Source organism: Pomacea canaliculata, linkage group LG9, assembly GCF_003073045.1.
Source record: "Pomacea canaliculata isolate SZHN2017 linkage group LG9, ASM307304v1, whole genome shotgun sequence".
NCBI lineage: Eukaryota > Metazoa > Mollusca > Gastropoda > Architaenioglossa > Ampullariidae > Pomacea > Pomacea canaliculata.
This window is the reverse complement of record NC_037598.1, coordinates 26847253-26872105: the sequence shown is the minus strand read 5'-3', so window position 1 is coordinate 26872105 and position 24853 is coordinate 26847253. Positions and strand designations below refer to the sequence as shown.

General features: G+C 40.9%; 1 protein-coding gene and 1 long non-coding RNA gene across 3 annotated transcripts; one reads left to right on the top strand and one right to left on the bottom strand.

Annotated features, from left to right (window-relative positions):
- Positions 1–430: 430 nt before the first annotated feature.
- On the top strand, positions 431–16012 carry LOC112572405 (ankyrin repeat family A protein 2-like). Of its 2 annotated transcripts, none has more exons than XM_025252076.1 (8): positions 431–631; positions 1630–1816; positions 3344–3438; positions 3986–4052; positions 8497–8562; positions 9908–10131; positions 11153–11300; positions 13600–16012. In XM_025252076.1, exons 1-8 carry the CDS (start codon positions 629–631, stop codon positions 13656–13658), a joined length of 849 nt encoding a protein of 282 aa, XP_025107861.1. In that variant the 5' UTR covers positions 431–628; the 3' UTR covers positions 13659–16012. The 2 variants fall into 2 exon arrangements, with proteins under 2 accessions (XP_025107861.1, XP_025107860.1); XM_025252075.1 differs by having other exon boundaries at positions 432–631; positions 1627–1816; positions 13600–16008.
- Positions 16013–21322: 5310 nt separating this feature from the next.
- On the bottom strand, positions 21323–22029 carry LOC112571457. The gene is made up of 2 exons (XR_003100830.1): positions 21942–22029; positions 21323–21685 (listed from the first exon to the last, which is right to left on the bottom strand). It is a non-coding gene; the product is annotated as an uncharacterized LOC112571457 (long non-coding RNA).
- Between the last annotated feature and the right edge of the window lie 2824 nt (positions 22030–24853).

Below are 24853 nucleotides of genomic sequence, written 5' to 3'. Positions count from 1 at the left end.
GAAATGCGTTAGCCGGGGAGTCATTCTTTAATTTGTTTTTTCTTATTTAATGCTGCTATGCCTTTTAACAATAAAGCAGCGTGTTGTGATACTGTGTGCGTGCGTGCGTGCAGTACCCACCCCCCATCCTTTTTTACGTAATGTGCGAGTGCGAACGCCGCTCACTGTCAACAGGGAGTTTGCCCCCCCAACACAGAACATCTTCCTACGCCACTGAATAATGCGCTGTCAGCGTTACATGCTGTCCTGAACCTGCGCTCCCGCTACTCTATACATTATCTTGACCCTCCCACACACTTCTATTAATATACAAGTCAGGGAGCCACCAACGGTTATGTATAGGGTTAGGGTTAGTACGTTGGGGATCCACCCGACCCCCAGCTAACCCTCCAACAGGCAACGAGAGTAATCTCCCTTCCATCATGGCGCACTAAGCAAGAGTAATCTCCCTTTCCATCATGGCGCACTAAGCAAAGCTTTGCTTATACCGAGAGTCTCAGTGAACAGTTCTTCACAATTTTATCACACATGAGTTGATAGACGATTGCTTCTTTAGCACTGGATGTATAAGTGTTAATAATAAGGCCTCGAAACAAGTTCTTTATCTTTCAAAAAAATTGAGCTGCACATGGTATGTATCAAACATTTTACAGATTTATGGCCTAATGTCTATGAGCCATTTAAAGCACGGTTCCTTAGCATCAACAGCACCAGAACAATCAAAGAGCATGACCCTTACACAGGCAGAGATGAGAGGAGATGATATTAAGGATATGCAATAAAATATCATCGGCAGCAGTGCCTATTTTCTATCATGCATATGTCATTCGTGCATTGAAGCTGTAAAAGAGATAGAAGGAGGCTTGGTTTTTATTCCGGCATTCAGCAGTTGTCGTGCCAAGTCTCCCATGCACCAACCACTAACACAATGAGAGCTGATCCCGGCACTGCGACTTCCTCAAGGACATGACAGCCATATAGATATCAGCTTGCCCAACTGGTGATTCATCACTAGCCGCACTATTCCTGGCGTCTTTTCAAAAGATCGCCCTTCAGAAAGTCTCACGACCCTTACTATGTCACCATCCCTGTGACTGACAACCTAGGCTCATCATGCATGTGAAATGTCCACAATGATGGAGCAGAAGATAAAGCCACCCATAAAGTGGCAGTGGCATCTTATAGATGGAGAAACCATGTCCATCTCTGCTGCAGGAAGAGTGCCTTGCTTCAGCTTCAAAGCAGAAACAGCAGTTCCTTTCCACCTTTGGAAGGAACCCTAGGCTGTCTCTATCTTCAAAGACAGCAGGACAGCCCTTGAAGTACTTGACAGATCCTTGTTCTGTCATCCTAGTCTCAGAGTCTCTCTACAGTCAGCAACAGCAAAAACTGTTATTCAGTGGATCTTGGTAGATGTTTTCCTTACAGGCAATGAGTTTTGTACTGGACTTTGGTATTGTTAAAGAAGTGGGAAGTCTATCATAGTAATGTTTTCATAGAATTATTCACAGTTGTGTGCATTTTTATGGCATTTAGTTGGGTTTTTTTTTAATAGTAAATACTATTATAAATAGTATATCTGTTTCTTCAAAATGTGTATACTTAAAAATTTGTGTTAACCACAAGGAGAGTGTATCACCAGACACTGGGAAGCACCAGGAAGAAGAATCATTCAAAGAAAGTGGCAGAAGACACAGCACAAGTGATGTACCTCAAAAGGGAGCATCACCACCAAAAAGAGGACCTCCACCTGGTCTTCGCATTTTCTCTCCTGTGGACAGTGATGACCTGGAAGTCGAAACAGTCCTTAGTGATGGTAAACTAGGTTATAGATTTTGTTATCAAACAGACATTATTGACAATCACCTGCATAGATCACAACATTGACCCAGCATAGATTAACATTAAATATTAACATTAAATAATCACAACAGGAACCCTGAATGGATTAGCATCTAACAATTTACAACATTGATACACTATACATTGCCATCTAATAATTACGACAAATCCAGCATAGATTAGTATCAAATAATCACAGCATTGATGCAAAAGAGATTACCATCAAAGAATCACAACATTGATCCATTATAGATTAGCATCTAATAATCATAACATCAATCCAGTCTAAATATATATGTATTCTTTATTGACTGGCTTAAAACATGACTAAATATACATGTATATTTTATTGATGGGCTTAAAACTGTCTAAATATATATATATGCATACTTTATTGACTGGCTTGTCAAAATAATAAAGCTATTATTTGGACATAAATAAAGCTATTGATTTTGGACATCACTAGGCTGTCTACTTTCCTTGAGGGGTTTGATTATTACTCGGTAAAGGCCCACAGCTCCACCTGTTACTAAATGCCACCTTGGAGCTGTCATTTCTGCAAAACAATACATTTTCTGCATTCCATGTGCAATGTATTTATATGCAAGAGCATACTATGCACAATAAATAAAAGATAACAAAAGAATAAATGTTGTTACATTTATAAAATAAAGGTTATTCAATAAAATCATCTTTAGCCTTAATAATGACCTTGATGCAGTTTCCAAAGTAACTTTATGACTGAATCAGGTGGTTCTCGTTCATGCTTGCATAATGTGGGTGCCAGCAGCCTTCAGCAAGTCATTGATACTATTGGGCTAGGGTTGGTTTACCTTTCAACACTGTTCAAGACTAAGTAGTCCACAGGATTCAGAACTGGAACACTAGGAGGCCACATGTTAGGGGTCACATGATCATAAGTATTCTACACCAGTCACTCCTGGGCTACATGGGTTGTGTGGGAACAAGTAGTCTTACTACAATGTGTACAGCCTCCTCATAGCCTTAAAGCCATCAGGGAAGAAGTGGGATGACAGTCATTGCTCATGACTCCCATGACTATCAAATATGATTGGAACTTGGGGTGCATAACTGTAAGGACGACTGGAACTTGGGCAGACATAACTGTGGGTCTTGGTTGAAATTATTTTAATCAGAGGAAAAACAAGACCTGGCCAGGCTCCTTGGAGTACTTGAGCTTATTCAGTAACCGCACTCTCAGGATCACATGGTTCTATTGAATTAGGACTGGATTGTCAGATTGGAAGCTGCCATGCTGAGGCTAGAAAAAGAGATAGATGGTTTAAGTTTGGGGCATTTATGGCTCATTGAAGTTGTTTTCTTAAACACCTGGTGCACCCTGTATAATGGCATGTGCTTGTGTTGTTGTGCATAGATGGAGACATAAGTTTGTTACTTTGAGAGTTCATTTTTTACAGTTGTAATTTTTTGATGTTGTTTTACCCTCACTTTCCTGTTCTTTGGGTTTGGTTTTGTTCAGGACGTGGGTCACGCACATTACATGGGGCTTTGTCTAGATCTCGTTCCACTGATCATTTTGATGTGACCTCCAAAATCAACCAGTCACCTTTTCGGGTAAGAAACTTCATGCTATGTGCATGTCTATATAGTAACCAAAGACTTCATCAAAGGCTGTCTTTAGGACACAGCTTAAGTCTGACTTCTCAGCTTCTTTCTCAGGGAGACTTATATTATATAAGGCCAGTTGTCAGGTTAGGTTAGGTTCTCAAAATTTTTTGCTGGTGAGAAAACAATTTTCTTAACTTATTCAGTATTTTCTATACTTAACACCACCTTCTTGTTAATTTGTATAATATAAAACACAGGTACTGTACTATATGTTCACCTTATTATACAGCTTGTTAACTTGTTTCAGTAAGACATAGCAACTGAATGTACCTTATTCACTTGTGTTAGTTATTTATTGTACCTTGTTTATTTGCATTAGGACTGACTATACCTTGTCAACTTTTATTAGTCAGATACAGACTGGTTGTATCTTTTTTTTAATTTTGTATTGCAGCGCTTGCTATTCTAGCCTTTGACTGTTAACTTTTATTATTTGTAAACAGACTGGTTATATCTTCTTTTTAGTTTTATATTGTAGTGCTTGTTATTGCAGCCTTCCACCGTCATGACAAACCTGAGCAGGGGTAATGTCCAGACCACCACTCCATCCATATATCCAAGTAAGGCTGCTGTTTGTATCTTACACAGGGCTTCTGCTAAGGCTAAATTCATTGGGGTCCCAGGGACCCCTTCTTCAGATTTTTAAGGGGTCCCTGTTCTTCGCCCAAATTGGAAGAGGACCCCATTGACGAAAATTGAAGGGGTCCTCCGAACTTTTAATGCGTACTGTACGCAATTTTTTGCGTAAGCAGAAGCCCTGTTACATTCAAACCTCAGTATTTGAAGCTGCAGTAACAAATTGCTGTTATAAAAAAATCAAGGTTTAAATATCCCATCCCATTACTGGAACCACTAGATCCCACTATAAGAGAATGGTAAACAAATTGCATCTACAGAATAAAATTTTGAATAAATATGATGTTCAAGCAGATCGAAAGTCACCACAAAGGCATCATCTGCATCGCTTGCCTAAACAAAATCATGGCATTTTCCTGAATAGCCAAAACTTTCTTCTATTTGGTAATTAATTATAAACTAATTGCTTATTATTGTCTTTCGCTTCATGCTGGTATTGTTCATAGGTGCTGAAGTCTTAGTGAGTAAATATTATTTAGAGAAAGAGGGTCTGCATGTGTCAGGTATGCTGGAACAAAGTAGGAATAATTCCCATAAAAATAATGAAAATATGGCTCTTGTTATCAGTATGTTTGTTACCAAAACAGTTTTCTGGAACAAGGTACATTCTGGTATTGAGTTTCAACTGTTATATATATATTCAAGACTTGGGGAGAGGGGCAGGCTGCCAGCACAACTGTACAGTGCTTGTCACCATGACTAGGTAGGGGGTGCAGGCTTTCACCTTAACTGAACAGTGCTTGTCACCAAGACAAGATGATTATAGTCTGTGGGTTGAGATGTTGCTTTGTGGCATCTCACAGATTGTCTTCACACAGCTTCACTGCTGGCAGTATAAAACAACAACCGATTTTCTCTGCATTAACATCATTATGGCTGATTTTATCTGCCCAAGGACCATGTTTAGTGGGATTCCTCTCAGCACAGACAGATCAGAATTTCAGAAGGGCGTGACTGTCAAGGTGTTTCTACTGCAAGCAAAGATAGCAGCAAAGTATTTTATGGTCTTGTTTTACCTCCTTTCAAAAAGAATAGGAACAGCGACATGATGAGAAGGTGGGAATTGTCAACACATTTATGTAACTGGACACTATCTTCAATGGGAGAATGCTGGGATATATTGAAATTGTTCTTACACCAGTTTACCAGTTGAATCATTTTGTATACACCTGCTCAAAAGTGATTGGTATTGCCCTGAGTCACATTCAGACACTGTCTAACAGGCAGACACTTCTGAAAGTTTCTGCAATTCTACATGACAGGCATATCCTGTCAAAAGAGTTTCATCAGCTTCCATTCATTCTGTGCACCATCCTGCAGAACCATTAAGTTGAGGCTGTCCTTCATTGTTTTGGCCATGTGAATGAAGATAGATCATATACAAGCCTCAATCATGATTGTTTGGTGTAGCAGATGTGAATGTGTTATGGTGTTGATGGTTTTTAGTGTTTTGTTTTGATGGGATATTGGGACAAAGGGCATATCTTGATAAAACACAAACAGAAGAAGCTATTAATAGAAGTGTTTTACATAAATACTGCATCAGTTTACTTGATTTCTGCAAGCCTGTAAGTTTATGCAAGGAGACCACTTAAATGTTTTCAGAACATAGATTACAATTCAGCTCTCACACACCGCTGAGAAGATTGGCAGTACCATATGAGATCAACTACCCCCTTTCATATAGTAGACAGCAGCAAGGTCAATCTCCATGTACCACTGTCAGTGCTGACTGAAACCAACAGAAGCAGTATATTTTAAAATGTACAAAATTTTTTTTCAACCTGCAACTTCTGCACAAAAAAAACAACTTAAAAAAACAAAGGCCATAGTAGAGTGCAAACTGTTGGTTCTAAATCAGGTTGAGAGGTAGACTTAGCAGACTTAGCAGAGATGACATTTATGCAGCAAAACAAATCTGTGAAAAATTTTTGGGTTGGAACTAAGAGGTTGTAGAAGGGAAGATCTTCTTGTTCCTATTCACCCCAGTGGAGCATAGAGCTGGGCATCCCTTTCCAGTTGGTACCATGTCATGCCAGCTGCCTCTGCCTCACTGTGGACTGATCTCCTGCATATCTCTCTGTCAGTTCAGTTAGGCCTTTCGCCCCTCCTGGTGCATAGGCCATCGACTACAGTCCTCCAATGCCTCCTGTCCTGGGCTACCGTCACCAGCTGCCCCCATCCGAGTCCGGTGAGCTTGGTGTCGGCGGCGAGGTCCCGTCTCCAGGTGTATCTCGGCCTTCCTCGCTTTCTCTTTCCCTGAGGGTTCCATGTCAGCGACTGTCTCGTGACGTTGGATGCTGGCTTCCGTAGGGTGTGCCCTAGCCAACCCCATCGTCTCCGCAGGATTTCTTCCTCCATAGGCTGCTGTTTTGTTCTCTGCCACAGGTCGGTGTTGCGTATTTTCTCTGGCCAGTGAATTCTGAGGATTCTACGCAGGCACTGGTTCACAAACGTTTGGATCTTCTTCATTGTGCCCTTGGTCGTCCTCCACGTCTCTGCTCCGTATAGTAGGACTGACTTGACGTTGGAGTTGAAGAGACGGATCTTTGTCGTGTAGTCTATGTTCCGGAGTTCCAGACCCTTCTAAGCTGTATGAATGCGCCTCTTGCCTTGCTAATCCTCGTCTTTACATCCGCGTCTGTCCCTCCCTGTTTGTCCACCACACTCCCGAGGTAGGTAAAGGCGTCGACTTCTTCTAGTGGCTCCCCATCCAACCTGATTGGCTCTTCACAGTCAGTGTTGACCTTCAGGATCTTGGTCTTGCCCTTATGGATGTGTAGCCCCACTTGTGCCGAGGCTGACTGGATCTCTGATGACTTGTCTTGCATCTGTCGGTGGCTGTGGGACAGGAGTGCCAGATCGTCTGCAAAGTCAAGGTCGTCTAGTTATATCTCTCTGGGTCTCACAAACCTGCACCGCCCTCTGAGTTCCAGCCCAGAGCTTGTCTTGGTAAATGGTTAGCTGGCTTTCACAGGGTGTGACCACTTCAGGTTCTTGAAGTCTTGGCTGGCAGATTTTTGGTTGGTTCTCTCTCACAGGTCTGTATTGGAGATCTTCTCGGGCAATCGGATGTTGAGGATGCGGCGCAGACATCTGTTGACGAATGTCTGAATCTTGTTGGTGATGGTGTCTGTCACACGCCATGTCTCACATATAGAAGGACTGACTTTACATTTGCGTTGAAGATGCACATCTTAGTGTGTAGAGATAAAGCCTTGGAGTTCCACGCAGGTCGCAGGGTGTGGAATGCAAGCCTGGCTTTATTTATTCGGCTTCTTACATCTTCATCTGCCAAGGTAGGTGAAACGGTCAGACTCTGTAATACATTCTCCGTGTAGTTGTAGGAGGGCTTCTTGCTTGTTGTTCACCTGCATTACCTCCGTCTTCTTGATGTTGATGCTCAGGCCAGTCATCGCTGCTTCTTCTGTGAGCTGAGTGAGTTTTGTCTGTGTGTGTTGCTGCTTGTGGGACAACAGGCTGATGTCATCTGCAAAGTAGAGATCCTCAAGTTGCCTGGCGAAGGTCCACTGAACGCCTGTACTGCTGTTAGAGGTTCTTCTCATAATCCAGTCTATGACGATCAGGAAGATTGTCAGCGAGATCATACAACCTTGCCTCACTCCAGTCCTCACTGCGGTCAGTCAGCTTTCCGTTGTGGATCACCTGGCATGTCGAGTCCTCATACAGCTGCTGGATGATGGCAATGAACTGTGGTGGAAATCCGTAGTGCAGGAAAAATCTTAATAAGGGGGTTTTACTGTAATTGTCAACTGTTGAATTAGCCACAAAGCCAATAACTGTCATTTGTTGAGCTGGATGGTGAACCAGATGTTGTTAATTGAGGGGAAGCTTAAACCAGTGCTAGCTATTAATGATAATGATCAACTTTGTTAAGCTGGGTCCTCAGCTGCTAAGTCGGAACTGTTATTCTAATAAAAAGAAGTTGTAGTTTAGATGAACTAAGGTGATCAGACGTCCCGCTTTTGACCTCGTGTCCCGCCTGCTCATCGGGCGGGACGCCCAATGTCCCGCTTTCTGGCCTTCTGGCAAGTCCATCAAATGTCCCGGTTGTCTTCAAAAATCACTTTTTTCAGCGTTTTTTGACGGTGACGACACCATCATCGGCACGTTTCCCGCTTTCGCCCCCGAAACGTCTGGTCACCTTAGATGAACTCATTTTCCCATTGCTTGGCAACTGTCATTTCTGTCAAGTAAGTATTAATGTGATAAATACATTACATAGTACTGATGGCTTTTTCACTTGCCATGGAAAGGTTGTAGATCATTTCATTGTGTTTAAATAAACTTGATGACAGTCTCACTCATTTAAAGGTGTACTTTTCATCACGTTTAGTTTATTTTCAGCTCTAACAATCCACCAGATGGCGGCACAAGGGGAGGTAGTCATACTGCAACAAGAATTACATGATGGTAAGATTTACAAAACATTGGATACATTTAGATCGGGTTATTAAGGTGTGGGATGGAGTGGGGGTGTAGTAGGAAATCAAAGAGGAAAGACATTTGACAGAACCACAAGTTCATCAAATTCAGTTTTGTGCAATGGTGTCACCTGCACTCTACAGCGCCTTTCAGACGAGGAATATAAATAAAATCAAAACACAGACAACAATTTAAAATTTAAAAATATAATTTAAAAATCAAAAGAGAAACACAACACAAAACAATTCCTAATATCCCAACCCCACAGTTCGAACACTTGTTTCTTCCTAAGTTTCAAAAGTATTCAATCTTCTTGCCGACAGTACAGTTCCTCACAAAGTCTCACTTGAAACAGTACAATGTTTTCGCTTCTGGCATACACCATATATCCACGTGAAAAGTACACAAAGTTTCCACTTCTTGAAGTTATATCCAACTCAGCGCTGGTCAGGAACCCCAGGCGGATACGAAGAATAGGAACAAACAGAAAACAAAAGAAATCCAAAAGGAAATCCAAAAGAAAACCTGGAGAGAAAAAACAAAACCATTCTTTAGATAAATGCAGATTCAAACATATTCATAAAATATACACAAATATATCACACTCATCCAATACAGAAATACACATTCACTAAAAAATCAACAAAGATTCACACTCACCTCAATAGGTTCAATGTTAACAAAATACAAAAAAATCTGGTAACTTCAAGTCGGTTCAGGACTTGTAAAATACAATACAAATCTGTTCAGGATTTGTACTCAGGTCTACAACAACACCCAGTCCGTCAAGACTGGTTACAAAAACCATCCGCTCCGGACGCACTGACAGAGGCGACTGTTCCTTCTCCCCGCTCCCGTCAAGGAAAAACCCCAATCACCTACACACATCCAAAACACTACCACACTCTTTCCTTTGTTCGAACTAAGAACAAAACAATCTTTCTTTACCACCTCACCCAGACAATTACTTTTCCTAATTAAAAAAAAAACATTTTAAAAAAATACATCGCAGGAGGTTTGTGACAAATGGTGTCTGTGGAGTCTCCTAGGCTTCATTCTTTTACAGATGCCTAACAGTGGTAATAAAAGTATTTTAAGTGGTTGTGATTTTTTTGTTTATAGAAATGTTCTAACTGCCCATATATTGATGTGTATAGGCTTTGTTGCTGAAGGTTATGGATATACAAATGTTCTGCCAGTATATAGAGCAGTTTAGATTATTATATCGAAAGCTGTGTGACTGAAGCTAATGGCAAGCATTTCTTGACAGGAATGACAGCTCCAGGAGGTAACTTTTTTTTAAAACAGCTTTAAAATCAACTTGTTTCTACAGGAATTGACATCAACAGTGTTGACGAAAATGGTCTCACGGCTCTGCACTGGGCCTGTGCCAATGGTCAGCTGGCCACCGTTGAATTTCTGGTGAAGAACGGTGCAGACATTTCTTTAGGAGGAAATCAGGGCGAAACACCGTTACTGCTGGCTTCATGCTATGGTTTCTGTGAAATTGTCAAGTTTCTCTTGACCATGGGAATTGATGTCAACTATGCAGATGAGGTGTTGTTTGCATGCTGCATGCAATTTTTTCTTTCACACATTTTTGGCTGAGAAATTTCTTTTGCATATTTTCTAAAACAGTCATTTCATTGTCTTCTATGATGTTTCTTATCAACTGAGCTAAGAGCTGAAGACAGTCACTTGACTAACTCAGATGGGGTGTGTTAAGAGGCCGCTTCAAAAAACCACCACACCTTTTGGGCTGTGCTGACCACCTTGTTGGTCCTGATAGCAGTGTTAGGCTGTGCTGACCACTTTGTTGGGATGTACTGACAACTCTCAGACTGTACTGACCACTGGGTCAGGCTGTAATGACTGCAGTGACTACAGAGAAACACACGAGTGATGCAGAGACAACCTATGCACAAACAAGAGAGTGGTGTAGACTGACAACAAACAGCAGATAGAACTTACCATGTGAAATTCATAATAAGTGAATTAACTGTAGGCCATCGAGATCTTTTCTTGATGTGAAACAAGTAGTGATATTAAGTCACTGCAAACAAAAGCTTTATATTATATATGTATTTCTTCTTGGTCCTATTTGCTCCCAGTGGAGCATAGGGCCGCAACCACACCCCGCCATCAGACCTGGTTCTGGGCATCCCTTTCCAGTTGGGACGAGAAGATGGGTCGGTGAGCTTGCTTCCCGAGGGCTTTTGCCAGCACGCATCATAAGCCCTTTCAAAGAGGGATCTTCCTGTCCAGGCTCTAGTTGTGCAGTTAATGTGTTTGCGTTTTCTGTGGCTTTTTTTAATTTTACAGGGTGGGGTTGCTAGCCCCATGACCAACCCTCCTCCTTTATCCGGGCTTGGGAGTGGCAGGTTACCCGGGTGGTTTCCAGGCGGAGTTATTATACATGTATAGTTTAATATTTTGATGTTTTATACCCATCAAATGCATATCTTACAGTAAACCAGTAAAATGACATCTTTTAATAAATACCAATGTTTCATTAACTTGGATTTGTATTGGAAAACACATGGGTCAATGTTCCTCTAACATTGTGTGTCCATCATAGAGTGGAGGCACAGCCCTTATTTATGCAGCCTACAACAACCATGCAGCGTGTATTACATCTTTGCTAGAGTTTGGGGCAGACCTTACAGCAACTAATGAGGATCAGCTTACGGCCTTTGATCTCTCTGTAGCCCAAGGCAACAGGGCAGGTAAGTTGTACTGTCAGATTATGGAGGTTGAGTTCCAACCTTACCTCCAAGGATTAAGGCAAGCATTACTTTTCTTGTAGCGTAAGAAATTTCCTATTTACAGGACTTCTAATCAGGAGATTATCTTGATGTCTTCCTATATGTAGTGCATAAAGGAACATAAAGATGGACAACAATGATGAGGCATAAAAGACAGTGAAGACATAGAGGTAACATTAATGACAAAGAGTTAGAAAGTAATGAAGGGACATCAAAAGGACAGACCAGTCAAGAGAAAGAAGAGTGAGAACAGGATAGTTGCAGTAAACTGTGTTTATAACTAGTGCTTAGGTATGAGATTTTTAATGAGTTTTTAATTCTTATATCAAAGACTCAACTGTGAGCAAATGCCAGACATAAAAAAGAATGAGTTCCACTACTTTCAGGACCAGAGTTAACAAGATGGGGACTGTATGTTATTGTTTGAGGCAATATAACTATCAAGCTGGTGATTGTGTGTTATTGTTTTGGTTCATGCGCTAGCCAAACAAAGCCCAAAGTTATCTAGTTGGGATATAGGGGAAGAAAAGCTAGAGAAATAGGCAGAAACATGCTTTGAAAGAAATGAAAGCAGAATACCAACAATTTGTACTGAATGCCAGCAGGAACAGGCAGTTGGAACTGAATGCAAAAACAAAAAGGGCAGTTTGCTGGCACTTGTTGAGTCTTCTTAGCTGCTGACAAGATACAAAAAGCTCAAAGTAAAAATGTTCGCGTTGTCTTTGGTAAGTGCATAGGTAACCATTATACACTAGGGCGATGCGTCATTCAATGAATTGTAACAGATCAACAGGCACATTGGGGTTTTGTACTATTGGCTATGCTGTAATGAGACATGAACGGCGAGAACACAAACTCCACCAACTTACCTCTCCAGTTTTTCGAGGTGGTGTTATGCCATGTGCTTTCTGTGCAAGCGATGGAGTCTCCTGCATTTTAACATGTTCGCAGCACTGACAGCCTGCATGCAGATGGGCGAAAAACTGGAGAGGTTTCAAAAACAGTTTCTCCACTTGCGATGCCACATGGGCAAACTTGGATTAAAGAAGAGCCCAGCAAGGCGCCTACGATGATCTGATGCGGGAACTGAGTGCTGAGGATTCAGACTATTACAGCAACTTTGTGAGAATGGATCCGCAGCAATTTCAGATGCTACTTGCAAGTATAGAGCCGTACATCGCAAAGCAGACTACAAATATGCGCAATCTCACCTGGCGAAAAGCTTTGGTTTTATTTTACGCATTTCCCTTGAAAATGTGTTTTGGAGACTGGCTACCTTTGCTTGGATATGGGCAACTACAACATATAGTAGTACAATCTTATTAAATAAATAACCAGCTGCCTAAATTAATGTTGTGCGTCTCATTTGTGATTACCGTTGAATACACGGCTCTGCATTTGATGTGTTGAATGTTGTGCTTTATGATGTACCTTTAATTTTTTTATGAAAACAATTAGATAAATTTAGTTTTCTAGTCATGTCAAAATCTGTTTATATTCAGCAGATTGTAATTTCAGTAGCTGATTTTTATTTTTTTAATAACAGCAACCAAAAACAATAATAGTCACATTGTGCGCACGCGGTCCATATCAGCTGATTATTTATTATAATTCCTTGCATTGACACTCATTTCACAATAAACAGTTACAGAACTAGCATGCCAAGGAAAAACTTGGAGTTAAATGATACAGCGATCATCGTTTAAAATAAGAGCATACCTGTGCACTCGATCCCTGTAGTTGACGAGAAAAACAATTGTATGAAAACCCAAAGACTCATTTTCAACTGTCTGTTGCGATATTGTGTTCTCCGAGGCTCCCACAATTCCTGATGGCTTTGAAATAGTTCAGTTAAATAGCGGGTATTTTCATTATTTAAATTTCTAAGCGAGCCTGTGGCTTTGGTGGCAATTTTAAAAAACCTTTCTCCAAAATAGCACAAACACAAGGAAGTACGGTTTGTGGAGTATGGCACACGGCAAACGCAAAAACCAAAATGTTAGTAAATCCTATTAAGATATTTAAGAAATTAGTGTTTTATGCAATGTGTGAAATTATCCAGCGTCAAAAACACTATTATCAAAAGTAGCAAAATATTTATGATGCAGTAATATATGCTCTATACTAAACTCAACAAATGTGATTGTAAAACCACTACCACATTAGTACACAAACAAGTATTAATTAAAGTTAAATTAACAATTGTTCAATGAAGGATGTTGATCTGACATTCATTTTCTACCTTCATGTGTTGCAACAGCACAACAGGCTATTGAGCGTTTTATGCTGAGTACAATAGAAGGACCTGCTCCACAGTGAACAAGACTTCCAGCATATGATGGGCCACACAACATGTGATCCTGTCTACAACACATGGTTACATGATCAAGACTACAATGCTCAGGTCTGCCTGCATATGAGCTCCATCATATGATGCGCTGGCCATCATTTCCACAGTAAACAAGTGATCCGCAGTATATAAAACTCCTGATAACTAAGAGTACAGGCCAAGTACTACACACTGCTTGCAGAGTAACCCAGCTGGCAGTCAATATGTCAAGGTCGAAACAGTGGTCCACAAAAAAAAACTATTCTGTATTCACTGCATCAAGAGAGGGATGAGATTTTTTTGCAGTGTTAGAGGGTTAATTTGTAGTCAGATCTAGTGAGAAGGCAGACATCCACATGCCGGTTGTTGCCTAAAATTGATGCGATTCTAGTGATAGAGTATTAAAAATTAATACAAAACAGAACTGCAAAGAATAGCTATCAGTAGGGCCAGTTAAGTGCAAGTGGTTCACCATGTATAAAGCACAACATGTGGAAAGCTTCAGCACCTACACCTTTTGCTCCAAGAAGGCTGGGGACTTCACGTTGGAGGGCATTGTCCTTGAACTCCGACTGGCATATTGACACACAGCTGACAGTATGTGTCATATGCTCTGCTCTATAGAGTTACAGTTTCAACTGAATGTAAAAATAACTAAAGAGGGGTAAAAAGTGCAGAAAGATGATAATAGTGATGCAGTAAATATCTGTAAACAATTTCTTTAGCAATGTCATGAATGTTTATTGCATTGTAAGAGAATACATAGAAATGTACAGATGTGTCAGAGCTATAGTCTTTTCTTCCTTTCTGAAAAATACTCAGCATCTCTAACCCATTTCGATAGAGCTGGCACAAAATTCATAGACCAATCTACATGGTAAAAGGACTAGGTAGAAATATCTTGTTGCTGCTATGGGTAGATGCCTCCAGATTTGCTGCTTGTTGTCTTACATATAACTGATCACTGTCAGCATGCCATTGAGAGCAAGTTTCCACTGCAATAAACTAAAACTATTAGGAAGCACAGTTGTGTCGAGCTTTGTCAGATCTGTTAAATGCACAATGAGGAGAGCATTGTGAGATCCATGCACTGTTGAAATGAATGTAAAGTGAAATGCTAGCTGAAGGGAGAGAATCCTCTGAATGCATTTTAAGACCGAAAGGAAGAAATCATCGGTAAAATTAACATAAGTCATAGTCATAAGTAGTTTATTCAAGGGGCCATTGTCCTTTTTGGAGGGGGAGCAACAACAAAATAATACAAAACTTAACATGTAAAATTAACATGTAACTGTGTGTACATGTAATCTTTGCATTTGTGTGCTTGTGTCAATACAGTACTATTCATGTTAGCATGTAAAACACCCACCACCACCACCTCCTGAAAAAAGTTTAGCTTTAAGGGTTACCATTCAGGTTTGACCGTTTGTCAACTGTTTACTTTGAGTTTGTACATTGTCACATTGGCTTTTTTTTTAAAAAATCACCATTCACTCACCTTTTACACATATGCCCAGGCACTTTTATTTTAATGAAACAGAATGGCAGATCTAGATGTACTTTATTAAGTTTGAAAAATCCTGATATATATCCCTCTTAGTTTGTGTGAGGAAAGTATATTCAGACAATGGTATTCAGTTATAATTCAGACAAGTAGCTTCCCCTATAAATTAAAAAAAAAAATCAAATAGCAAAATGTTGCAGCACGTTTTTACATTTTATACACAATGTCTTTGCGTGTAAAGTTTTTGTTGGGGGGGAGGGGGCAAGTCTAATTCCTTATGCTGAAAATTTTGCAAGTCTACGATAGGTCTGTCCATTATGCAAGCCAGTAATTTGGTAATTCAGTCTTTACAATTTACAAATCAACATTCTTACACGTATGCACTTATACACAGCATTAGCAGGGTCTGAACTCTCACTTTTCACATTGTATTACTATAATGTAGCCTGACTGCATTTCACAAGTAATTGGTTTAAATACAGGGTGTCCAAAAAGTCTCACCCGATTTTATAAGATAAACATATGCTTTCAATGAATTTTATTGAACGATTAATGAGAACTACAAGCACAATGATAACTATGAATGAACCAAAGATGCAACAATGATAAAAATTAATACTAACGGAATGATTCAAATTGTTCTCCGTTATGTTCAATCCAAGAAACCAATCGTGATGCAACACTACGACAAACCTTTTGGCACCGTTCCACATCAATTGTGCCAAATTTTTCGGCAATAACTCGGTGAATGTCAGAAAAATCTACATTCGTTATCAATATAAAATCAGGCGAAACTTTTTGGACACCCTGTATTTAAAACTGCCTCAGTAATCGATGATTTTTTTTTATTATTTCTATGATTAAATCTTATTTTGGAAACCGTATTTTTCTCCTATTGATAATAAAATCATGAAATACAGTCAAATCTCCTTACTATGCCACCCCTCTACTATGCCACTCTCGGTATTATGCCACTTTTGCTCGGTCCCGACTATAAATTCAATGTAAAAAAAAATTTACTATGCCACCCCTACTCTCGCTACTATGCCACTTTTTTGTGACTGTTAAAAGACACAAGTTGTGAAATTCCGTGCAGTGCTCGATTACTATACTGTATGGTAGTGTGGGACATCGCAGTTAGGTGGGATGGAACATAGCACGCACACAGGGAGGGTGGAGGCTGGCAATGTGGGGGGGGGTGGTCGCTGGCCGGGTGACAGCCACGTGACAGAGGGAAGGTGTGAGGGGGTCGACTAGCGACAGGATGCAGGTGCGCGGATGTGGTTGGAAGGGGTGGAGGATGAAGAGGTGAGGGGGAGAATGAGAGGAGACAGCTAGCGAAGCCGACGATTCTTGAGAGCTTTGGACCAGACCTGGGCAAAGGACTCCTGTCTCTGACCGGCCCGCCCGCCAGTATATATACTATACATACAGTATTAGGTAAAACTGAGTTAGCTATATTAGTCCGGCCCACTAAAACCATCCCAATTTCTCATGCGGCCCCTTGGGAAAATTAATTGCCCACCCCTGCTTTGGACTGACGGGTAACTTGAACAAATAAACCCGTTTTTACGAACCCTCTCTACTATGCCACTCTCGCTACTATGCCACTTTTGCTCGGTCCCGGTAGGTGGCATAGTAGGGAGATTTGACTGTAGTTTTTAAAAAGTAGCCATTTTTAAAATGGACTGTTAAAGATGGGATTTTCCAATATTTTTCTTAGTAGGCTGCTCTGCCCACCCCTGTGCTAGAGGCAACATTCAATGTTGTTTGCCTGCTGCATGCAATGATTGCTCACAGCATGCATATCACATGACTCCATCATGAAAACAATCCATTTTCCCAAATCTAGGTGAAAACTGCCTTATTATCAAGATATAGGCCTACAAACATCAGAAAGGGGTAAGGAACATAGATGTCAGGATAGTGAAAGCATTATGAACCTCGGGCAATGGGAGAACTGGGAACGTAAATTAATTACATAACATGTCATGATTTGGTCAGCTGAACAAGCCGTGAGGAATGGTGGCGCCGGAATTTACATCCGGTACCCAGGAGGAAGAGAAGACCGTCTTTCTCTCGCAACCGGCCTCTACTCCACCAACTTCAAGGCTGAAGCAGTTGCCATTCAGACCGGTGCCACCCACGTTGAAAACAGTCCAGACACCTCCAACAACGTCGTCTTCTTTACGGACGCACTGTCTGTTCTGCAGGCCTTACAGACTGCCAGAGACAAGAAACTGAACGACCTGTCCACTGCTCTCTCCTCCTTATGCGGAGACTGCACAGTCGTCTTACAGTGGATTCCCTCCCACTGTGGGGTTTTTGGCAACGAAGCCGCAGACACTCTTGCCAAGGAAGGATCCACAAAAGAGCAGCAAGACAGGTCCACCACCTACAGTGAAGTCAAAACCATCATTAAGGCCAAACAGCACAACAAGTGGCTGCAGCAGCACCCACGTTTCAACCGAAACGACCCATACTACCTGCTTACAAGAGCTGAGCAGGTCATTATTTTCAGGCTGAGGACAGGCCACAACCGTCTCAATCACCATCTATACACCAAGCTCCGGATCGGCCAGACAGACCAGTGCCCGTGCCAGACAGGCAGTCAGACAACAGCACATCTACTGCAAGAATGTCCCATGCACGAAGAACTCAGGCACCGCATTTGGACTGATGAGACGCCAGTATTGAGGAAGCTACACGGCAGCCTGGAGGACCTGCGGCGCACAGCATCATTTGTGCAGGAGGCAGGCGTGTCCATTTGAGTGAACGACGAAGAAGAAGAAGAAGAAGACATGTCATGATTTTTACCTTTCCTTGCAGTTTGATGTTTGTAGCCACAAGATAGAGGAACCAAATAAAGATCCCGTTGGAACATCTCTTCTTCATCAAAACATCACTTTTCTTGAATCTGACTTTGCAAAGGCTGTTTAGTTTTGCACCTAGTAATATTGACTCCAGTAACTTTCTTCTGAAGCTGAGTGGATGTCATGTTCTGTAACTATGCATATCTCTGTAGCGGGAGCTTGTTTAGGTCAGCGGGTACCGCTGACAGCACTTGGTCCCTCCACCCCGCATCCCCTCCCACCCCACGCATGGTCGCAGGAGACGGACAGCAACAGCAGGTGACGTAGTGCCCAAGCTGTCCTGCACAAATAGCAGGTGACGTAGTGCCCAAGCTGTCCAGTACAAGTAGCGGGTGACGTAGTGCCCAAGATGTCCGGTACAAGTAGCGGGTGACGTAGTGCCCAAGCTGTCCGGTACAAGTAGTCCATGGTGTAGTTGTGATACAGCAGCAGAGAGAGAACACATGAGAAGGTCCGGCGGAGTTGATGCACCGAAGACAAGACACTGAGAGAAAGTAAAGCAGGGTCTTTTGTGGACTCCAAGGTCGGCTGAGTTCGGGTGCGTAATGGATAAGGATAGGTAAAACAAAGATCACAACGCGAGGTAAAAGACTAGACAACGCACTCGACTAACGAAAGCTAGAATTTTTAGAGGAAAATTCTCATTGGGAATTTCCGCCCTCTTCCCTGGAACAACAAAGAGGAACGGACTGATTTGGCGCTAAGCTAAGGTATAGAGCAGGGGTGGGTAACATACGGCCCGCGACGGGATTTTGACTGGCCCGCAGACTGTTTCTGGTCGTACATGAAAATGTGGCCCGCGGTCACATTCTGCCGCAATCCCCCACTACTATTTACTTGCTTACTGCGTCGAATAATAGTGACTGTTAGTTATTTTTTGGTTCTTTGTTTTCTTTGTTTTTTGTTTTTTTTTTTTTTGATTCTTTGTTTTCAGTTAGAATTAGATTTAGAAGTCGGCAAGAAAGCAGTATGTTTGTTGTGCAGTGAAAGTGTTGCCGTGATGAAAGAGTACAATGTTAGCCGCCATGATGCGACGAACCATGCAGGCTAAGGCAGGTTATGGCAGGACTTTATCAGCAGCGCAACGGCAAACAAGAGCAACAGAACTGGACAGAAAATTTGTAAAGCAGCAGAATGTATTCGTAAAAGCCAAAGTAGCCCAGAAAGCTGCTACTCATGCCAGCTTTGTGGTCTCATACAACATTGCCAAGCACAGCAAATCGTTCAGTGATGGTGAATTTGTCAGAATATCACAATACACTTTCCAACACTGGAGACTATGGCACCCCAGATGATGTCAACTGACAAATACACCAATATGATATCTACACTAGACAATGAATTTGCTCGTCGTTTTGCGGACTTCCAGAAACTTGCTGCTGAGTTTGATATCTTGTCATCCCCGTTTACAACTGACTTTGAAAAGGTGCCGGATGCTCTACAGCTGGAATTGATTGACCTGCAGTGTGACTCTACCCTGAAAGAGAAATTCCAGTCTGAAAGCATTGACAAATTTTATGCGTCACTGAACGAGTCCAATTTGCAAACCTGAGAAAGATGACATGAAACTACTTGTTCTGTTCGGGTCTACATACACTTGTGAGCAAACATTTTCGACCATGAACATTAAGAAGACAAATCTGCGTTCCAGTCTAACTGATGTTCACGTGCAGTCGTTACTGAGGATTTCTATGTCCGACATGCAGCCAGAGTTCAAGCAACTTGTTGACAACTTTGATCGACCGCAGCTGTCTCATCGACTTCAGCAGCTGTTGATGTACATTACGTTAACATCATTAAATACTGTTTTCGGTCTCTATGCTTTAAAATTAAAGTTTACGAGTTTACATTAAACACGATTTACTGCTTGCATAGGTAGATAAATACGCGATTAAGGTATTGATCCAGTAATCTGGCCCGCCAAGGACTTCATTTCCCCATATCCGGCCCGCCGACCGGAGAAGTTGCCCGCCCCTGGTATAGAGTGTTAGCGAGGGGTCGGTCAGTCCGGCGACATCTCTTTTTTTTTTTTTTTGCTTAGCTGTTCCTTACGTTACAGAGAACTACATCAAGCTTTGTGCAGTAATTAATTCACTGAGGTGGTACTGTACTAAATCAGCAAATAGTGACAACATAAACCATGGGAGACTAAGCTGCAGTTTACCTATTGCTATTACTCTGACAGAGTGATGACAAAGCTTTTCACAACTTCTGTAGGTAATACATCTTTTAATCACCATGCCATTCACACCAAACATTTCATTCACAAAAAATTCACAAGGCTTCATGTGCCACAATCTTAAATGCATGACAAGATTGTGGCAACAAGTCAAAGGCATTGTGTGTCAAACTGGTCGTTAAGAAAATATCTGCAGCCCTGTCCTCATGTACATTTACCCCACTGGAAAGCGGCTCGCGTCACTCAACCATTCCCTCTAAGTAAAAGCACCCTGAGTACGCGAGAAGTACCATTTTGCCACAAGGTGCTTTGGTCCCACTGGAAAGCAGCTTGCGTCACTAAGCACCCTCTTTCCCCACCACAGGAAGCTATGTGCTAGGTTTCAGTAGACTAGGTAGGTTAGAATACAGTAGTTGCATGTTTAAATAAATCTATGTCTTTGAACTTATTTACCCGTGTGTGTCAGTCTGAACGAATGCTATCGTGTTATAGGTATGTCCTTGTCATGTGAATGAGGTAAACATGTACTACTGACCAAAAAAGATTTGTGTTGTCCAAGATTGTGACACAGCAGAGAATATACATGGGGTTGAAGGATGCACTGAAGAAAACACTTTTGTCTGGGAAAAGGCAGGGTCTATTGTGGATTCCAAGGCAGGCTGAGTGCGGGTGTGTAGTAAATGAAAAAAAAAAACACAACAGAAGGTATAGATTAGACAACGCACCAGACGAATGAGAGCCAGAATTTTAGCAGAAAATTCTTCTCGGGAACTTCCCTCCCATTCCCTGGAACACCAAAGAGGAAGGGACTGATTTGGCGCTAGGGGCCGCAGTGTTAGCCTGAGCGAGGAACATCTTCAGTCCGGCTACAGTAGCAAGTGAGGAAGGGGAACACACAAGATGCAATGTGGTGTTACAAATATTCAGAAACATTCTTACATAAAACATCAATGCTGCAAATAGGGCAGTTACGATGAAATGTACAATGCTGGGTCATTAGTATAGCAAAAAATATGACTTAACATTGTGCTGCCTGCAGCAACAGTCTGATCTGCAAAGGAGTTCACATTCTCAGGTAAAAGAAAAAACAACTTAATATCTCTACATAGCTGTTCTGTTTATTTTCTTTAGTCATTTAAAGCTAGACATGGTTACTGTAGGTAAAACTGCTGATGGACATTGAAAGTTGTTATATTGCAGCTGATATATATATACACCTGGTGCAAAAATGCATACAACCCACAAAATGCCATCTTTTCAAGGCTGTATGAGATATTAAAGTCCAAATAGTGACCAAGCAGATCACATTCATGAGCACCTGTTCTTGACTTTGACATCCACTCTTGAAACAAGGTCTCCTCCCAGAACTCGGATATCATCTGCTATGGCTTCAAGGTTGAGTGTCAATGCAATGTCTGAAGACTCAGAAATTGCAGGCTTTCTGGCAGTCATATTAGGCACCTAGAGAAAAGCGACCAAAGAAAACTGACATCTTAAGGAAGAATCACACTGCATGTTTCTGAACCAAAAATGATGGTCATCTAAGTCTAAGACATCAGAAAGGAATGCCACTGTCAACAAGGGCATTAACCCTGACACTTCCATTACAAAGTATTGCATATCTGCCTTCATTTATAACAGCCATGGAGCTTGAAATTCTAACTAAAGATGATTTTATTTGTTTTCCAACCAGACTGACTAGGCTGCTCGCCAGTACCTTGAATTCTTTCTCCTCCATTACTCCTGGTTTCCAGAGAATACCAATGACATCTCCCCGAAACTGATCATGAAATATCAGTCCCATCTCTCCATATGCAGACTGAAAAAATAAAGCCATGCAGTCTTTACAACAAAAATACCACCAAACACTTTCAACAGTTGGATTACTGGGGTTGAAAGCTGTAGAGACTGAAAAAGTGGCAAATTAACTGGTGCTGAGACAACTTGGACATGTTCCCTTATGCTAACCCTAACCCTAACCCTAACCCTAACCCCTAACCCCTACCCCTAACCCTAAACCCTAACCCTAACCCTAACCCTAACCCTAACCCTAACCCTAAACCCTAACCCTAATTCCTAAACCCTAAACCCTAAACCCTAAACCCTAAACCTTAAACCCTAAACCTAACCCTAACCCTAACCCTACATGAAAGCCTTGATTAACGTTTGACATATGTGCATATATGTGTGTGCGAGAGAAAAGGGGTCAATATCAATATTGATTAAAGTTTTCAATTATTTTTGTGGGATATCTATCGCAAACTATGTTTGATCGAATTGACTACAAGTAATGGTCCAGTCAACAATTGTGCTGTGGTCCAATCTACTGGTGGTCGAACTGGTAGAAGGTCGAATAGATTAGGGACCAACCTGACCAAGTACGAGACCATAACACTGAAGAACTGTCCAGCGGGCTTCCAACAGAGACAAAGGACAGGATGGGAAGAAACAGCATCGGGTGCTACGAGTGGGTTTGTCATGATAGAAATCACACTGAGCTTTGCATGTCATCGTGATCTCGAAACTCTGTGTGGCACTGGTGAGGGAAACTCATGGAGCTTGTGTTTGTGGTCTGGAGAGAAAAGTCGTCGTCTGTTTGTATGATGTTGATCTTTATTTCACTTCATATCCCTGTGTACGGAGCAACTTATGATTCTTTCTGTACGGTTCTTTCCACAGAGCTATATTAAGGAAATGGTCTCCTCAAATTGAGGACGTGTTATGTGTTAGCTCTGTACACTGGCTTGAAAAATAAAAAACAGCTTCAGCTCATCATATTGTGTGTAGGCTTTCCAAATCTTTAGTACGCACACACGTTACATGAATGTGCACTAGAAAGAGCACAAGAAAGAAAGTTTTGCATAAATTATTTTATTTTCATATTTAGCATTATGATACATATGACACATATTACTATCATTTTGTAAAACTGGTTCTACAATTTCCATGTCGTTATATGAAACTGCTGGGGTTTCTTTTATCCCTAAAGTAACTGACACCATCTGTTACAGCTTTATTATCATCATCATTTTTTTTCTCATGACAGTGTAATTTTGACAGACCTTGATAACAAACATGGGTGGTGGAAATCGTCCACGTCAATTTGTATGGTCCACACTAGGACAACTTTTGAAAGTATTTTTTCTGCTTTATAATGTAACCAACACCCTTTTGTCCACAATTTTTGACAACACAATGTTAATTGTGTAAACTACTGATGCTTTAGATTTCTTACTTTAAATGTACAGTATGGGCATCCCTGTAAGTTGTATCAGGGACATTTCGTCTCCCTCTATGATTTCATGAGGATCACTATACAAGCACAGGTTTTGTGTTTTTAATGGTCTACATGCACATCCTTATTATATCCATCTAAACATTTTCTGTTAATTAAAAAAATTGTCAATAGACTTATATCCATAGTTTTGTTTTGTCATTACTTTAAAGACTAAAAGTAATATTTTGATTTCAAATACATTTTTGAACAGAGTTCTCAGCAAAGTTGATCAGCAGAGCAAAGCACTACAGAATGTAGTTCACAAACTGAATCAGGTCACCCTGCTTCTTCAAAATATGGGGAAAGAGGAGCTGATGAAGAAAGGAATTAGAACAAAAGTGGTATGTTGTTTAAGTATAATGTGTTAGTACTAGACATCTTTTTTAAATGTTACCTTTAGCTTTAGCTAATATATCAGTTAATATGTATGTTATGCAAACAGGCAGGCATAGCATCGGCTTACAGGTTAACTCTCCTGACAAGAATGTGTGGTCAGTGTAATATTTGTATTAACAAATAATACACATTTTATGAAGTACAAAATAATGTAGTATTTTATATGCATAGATTTTATTTATAAAATAATTCTGTCACTTGCTTTTCATGGTGTCAAAATGAGCAGTCTGTGTGTCTATTAACTATGACCGCTAAAATTGTTCTACTTTCATAAAGAACAGCTTTGATTAAACTCTTAATTAACTTGGTGATTTGAAGTCACTTAATGCCATTATTTTCTCTGAAGTCCCACTAGGGTTTATTTAAGAGACTGGGTCTGGTTTGTAGCTATATTCATCATGCAACCATTGATCCCTCATCAGTGGAGTAGGGTTCAGCATTATATCTTAAACTTATCCAATCCAGTGAATTAATTTATTTCGCATTTGTATTGTAGTATTTTACATGGTGGAAACAACTAAAGATTTTTTTTAACAGGTTCAGCACCTCTCGTGCACGGAGAATTTTAAAATGGCTGCTATCTTCAGAGTTGGCTCAGTGGAACCAAAGGGGAAAAAGTTTCCAGTCACTTCAGCTGAGAAGTATATTAATTGGTGTGTAGTTTTTGTTTGGTTTTGATTTCTTTGAGGTGTACGTCAATATGAACTTAAAGGACAAGTTTCCGAACAATTTAAAAAAAATAGTGAATCTAAGTATTATTTTCTCTACATTTACAATTATTATTGTGTACAATAGCATTTAAGTCTACCTTACAATTTCTATTTGTGCACAGCTGCAGTCCAAGAGACATGGATTGAGGAATGATTCGAAGGGTGATGCCATCTAATGGTGAGTGGAATTACAAAATGAGTTTGTCAAGTTAAAATTATTAATGTGAGCATTGTTTTATTCTTCGT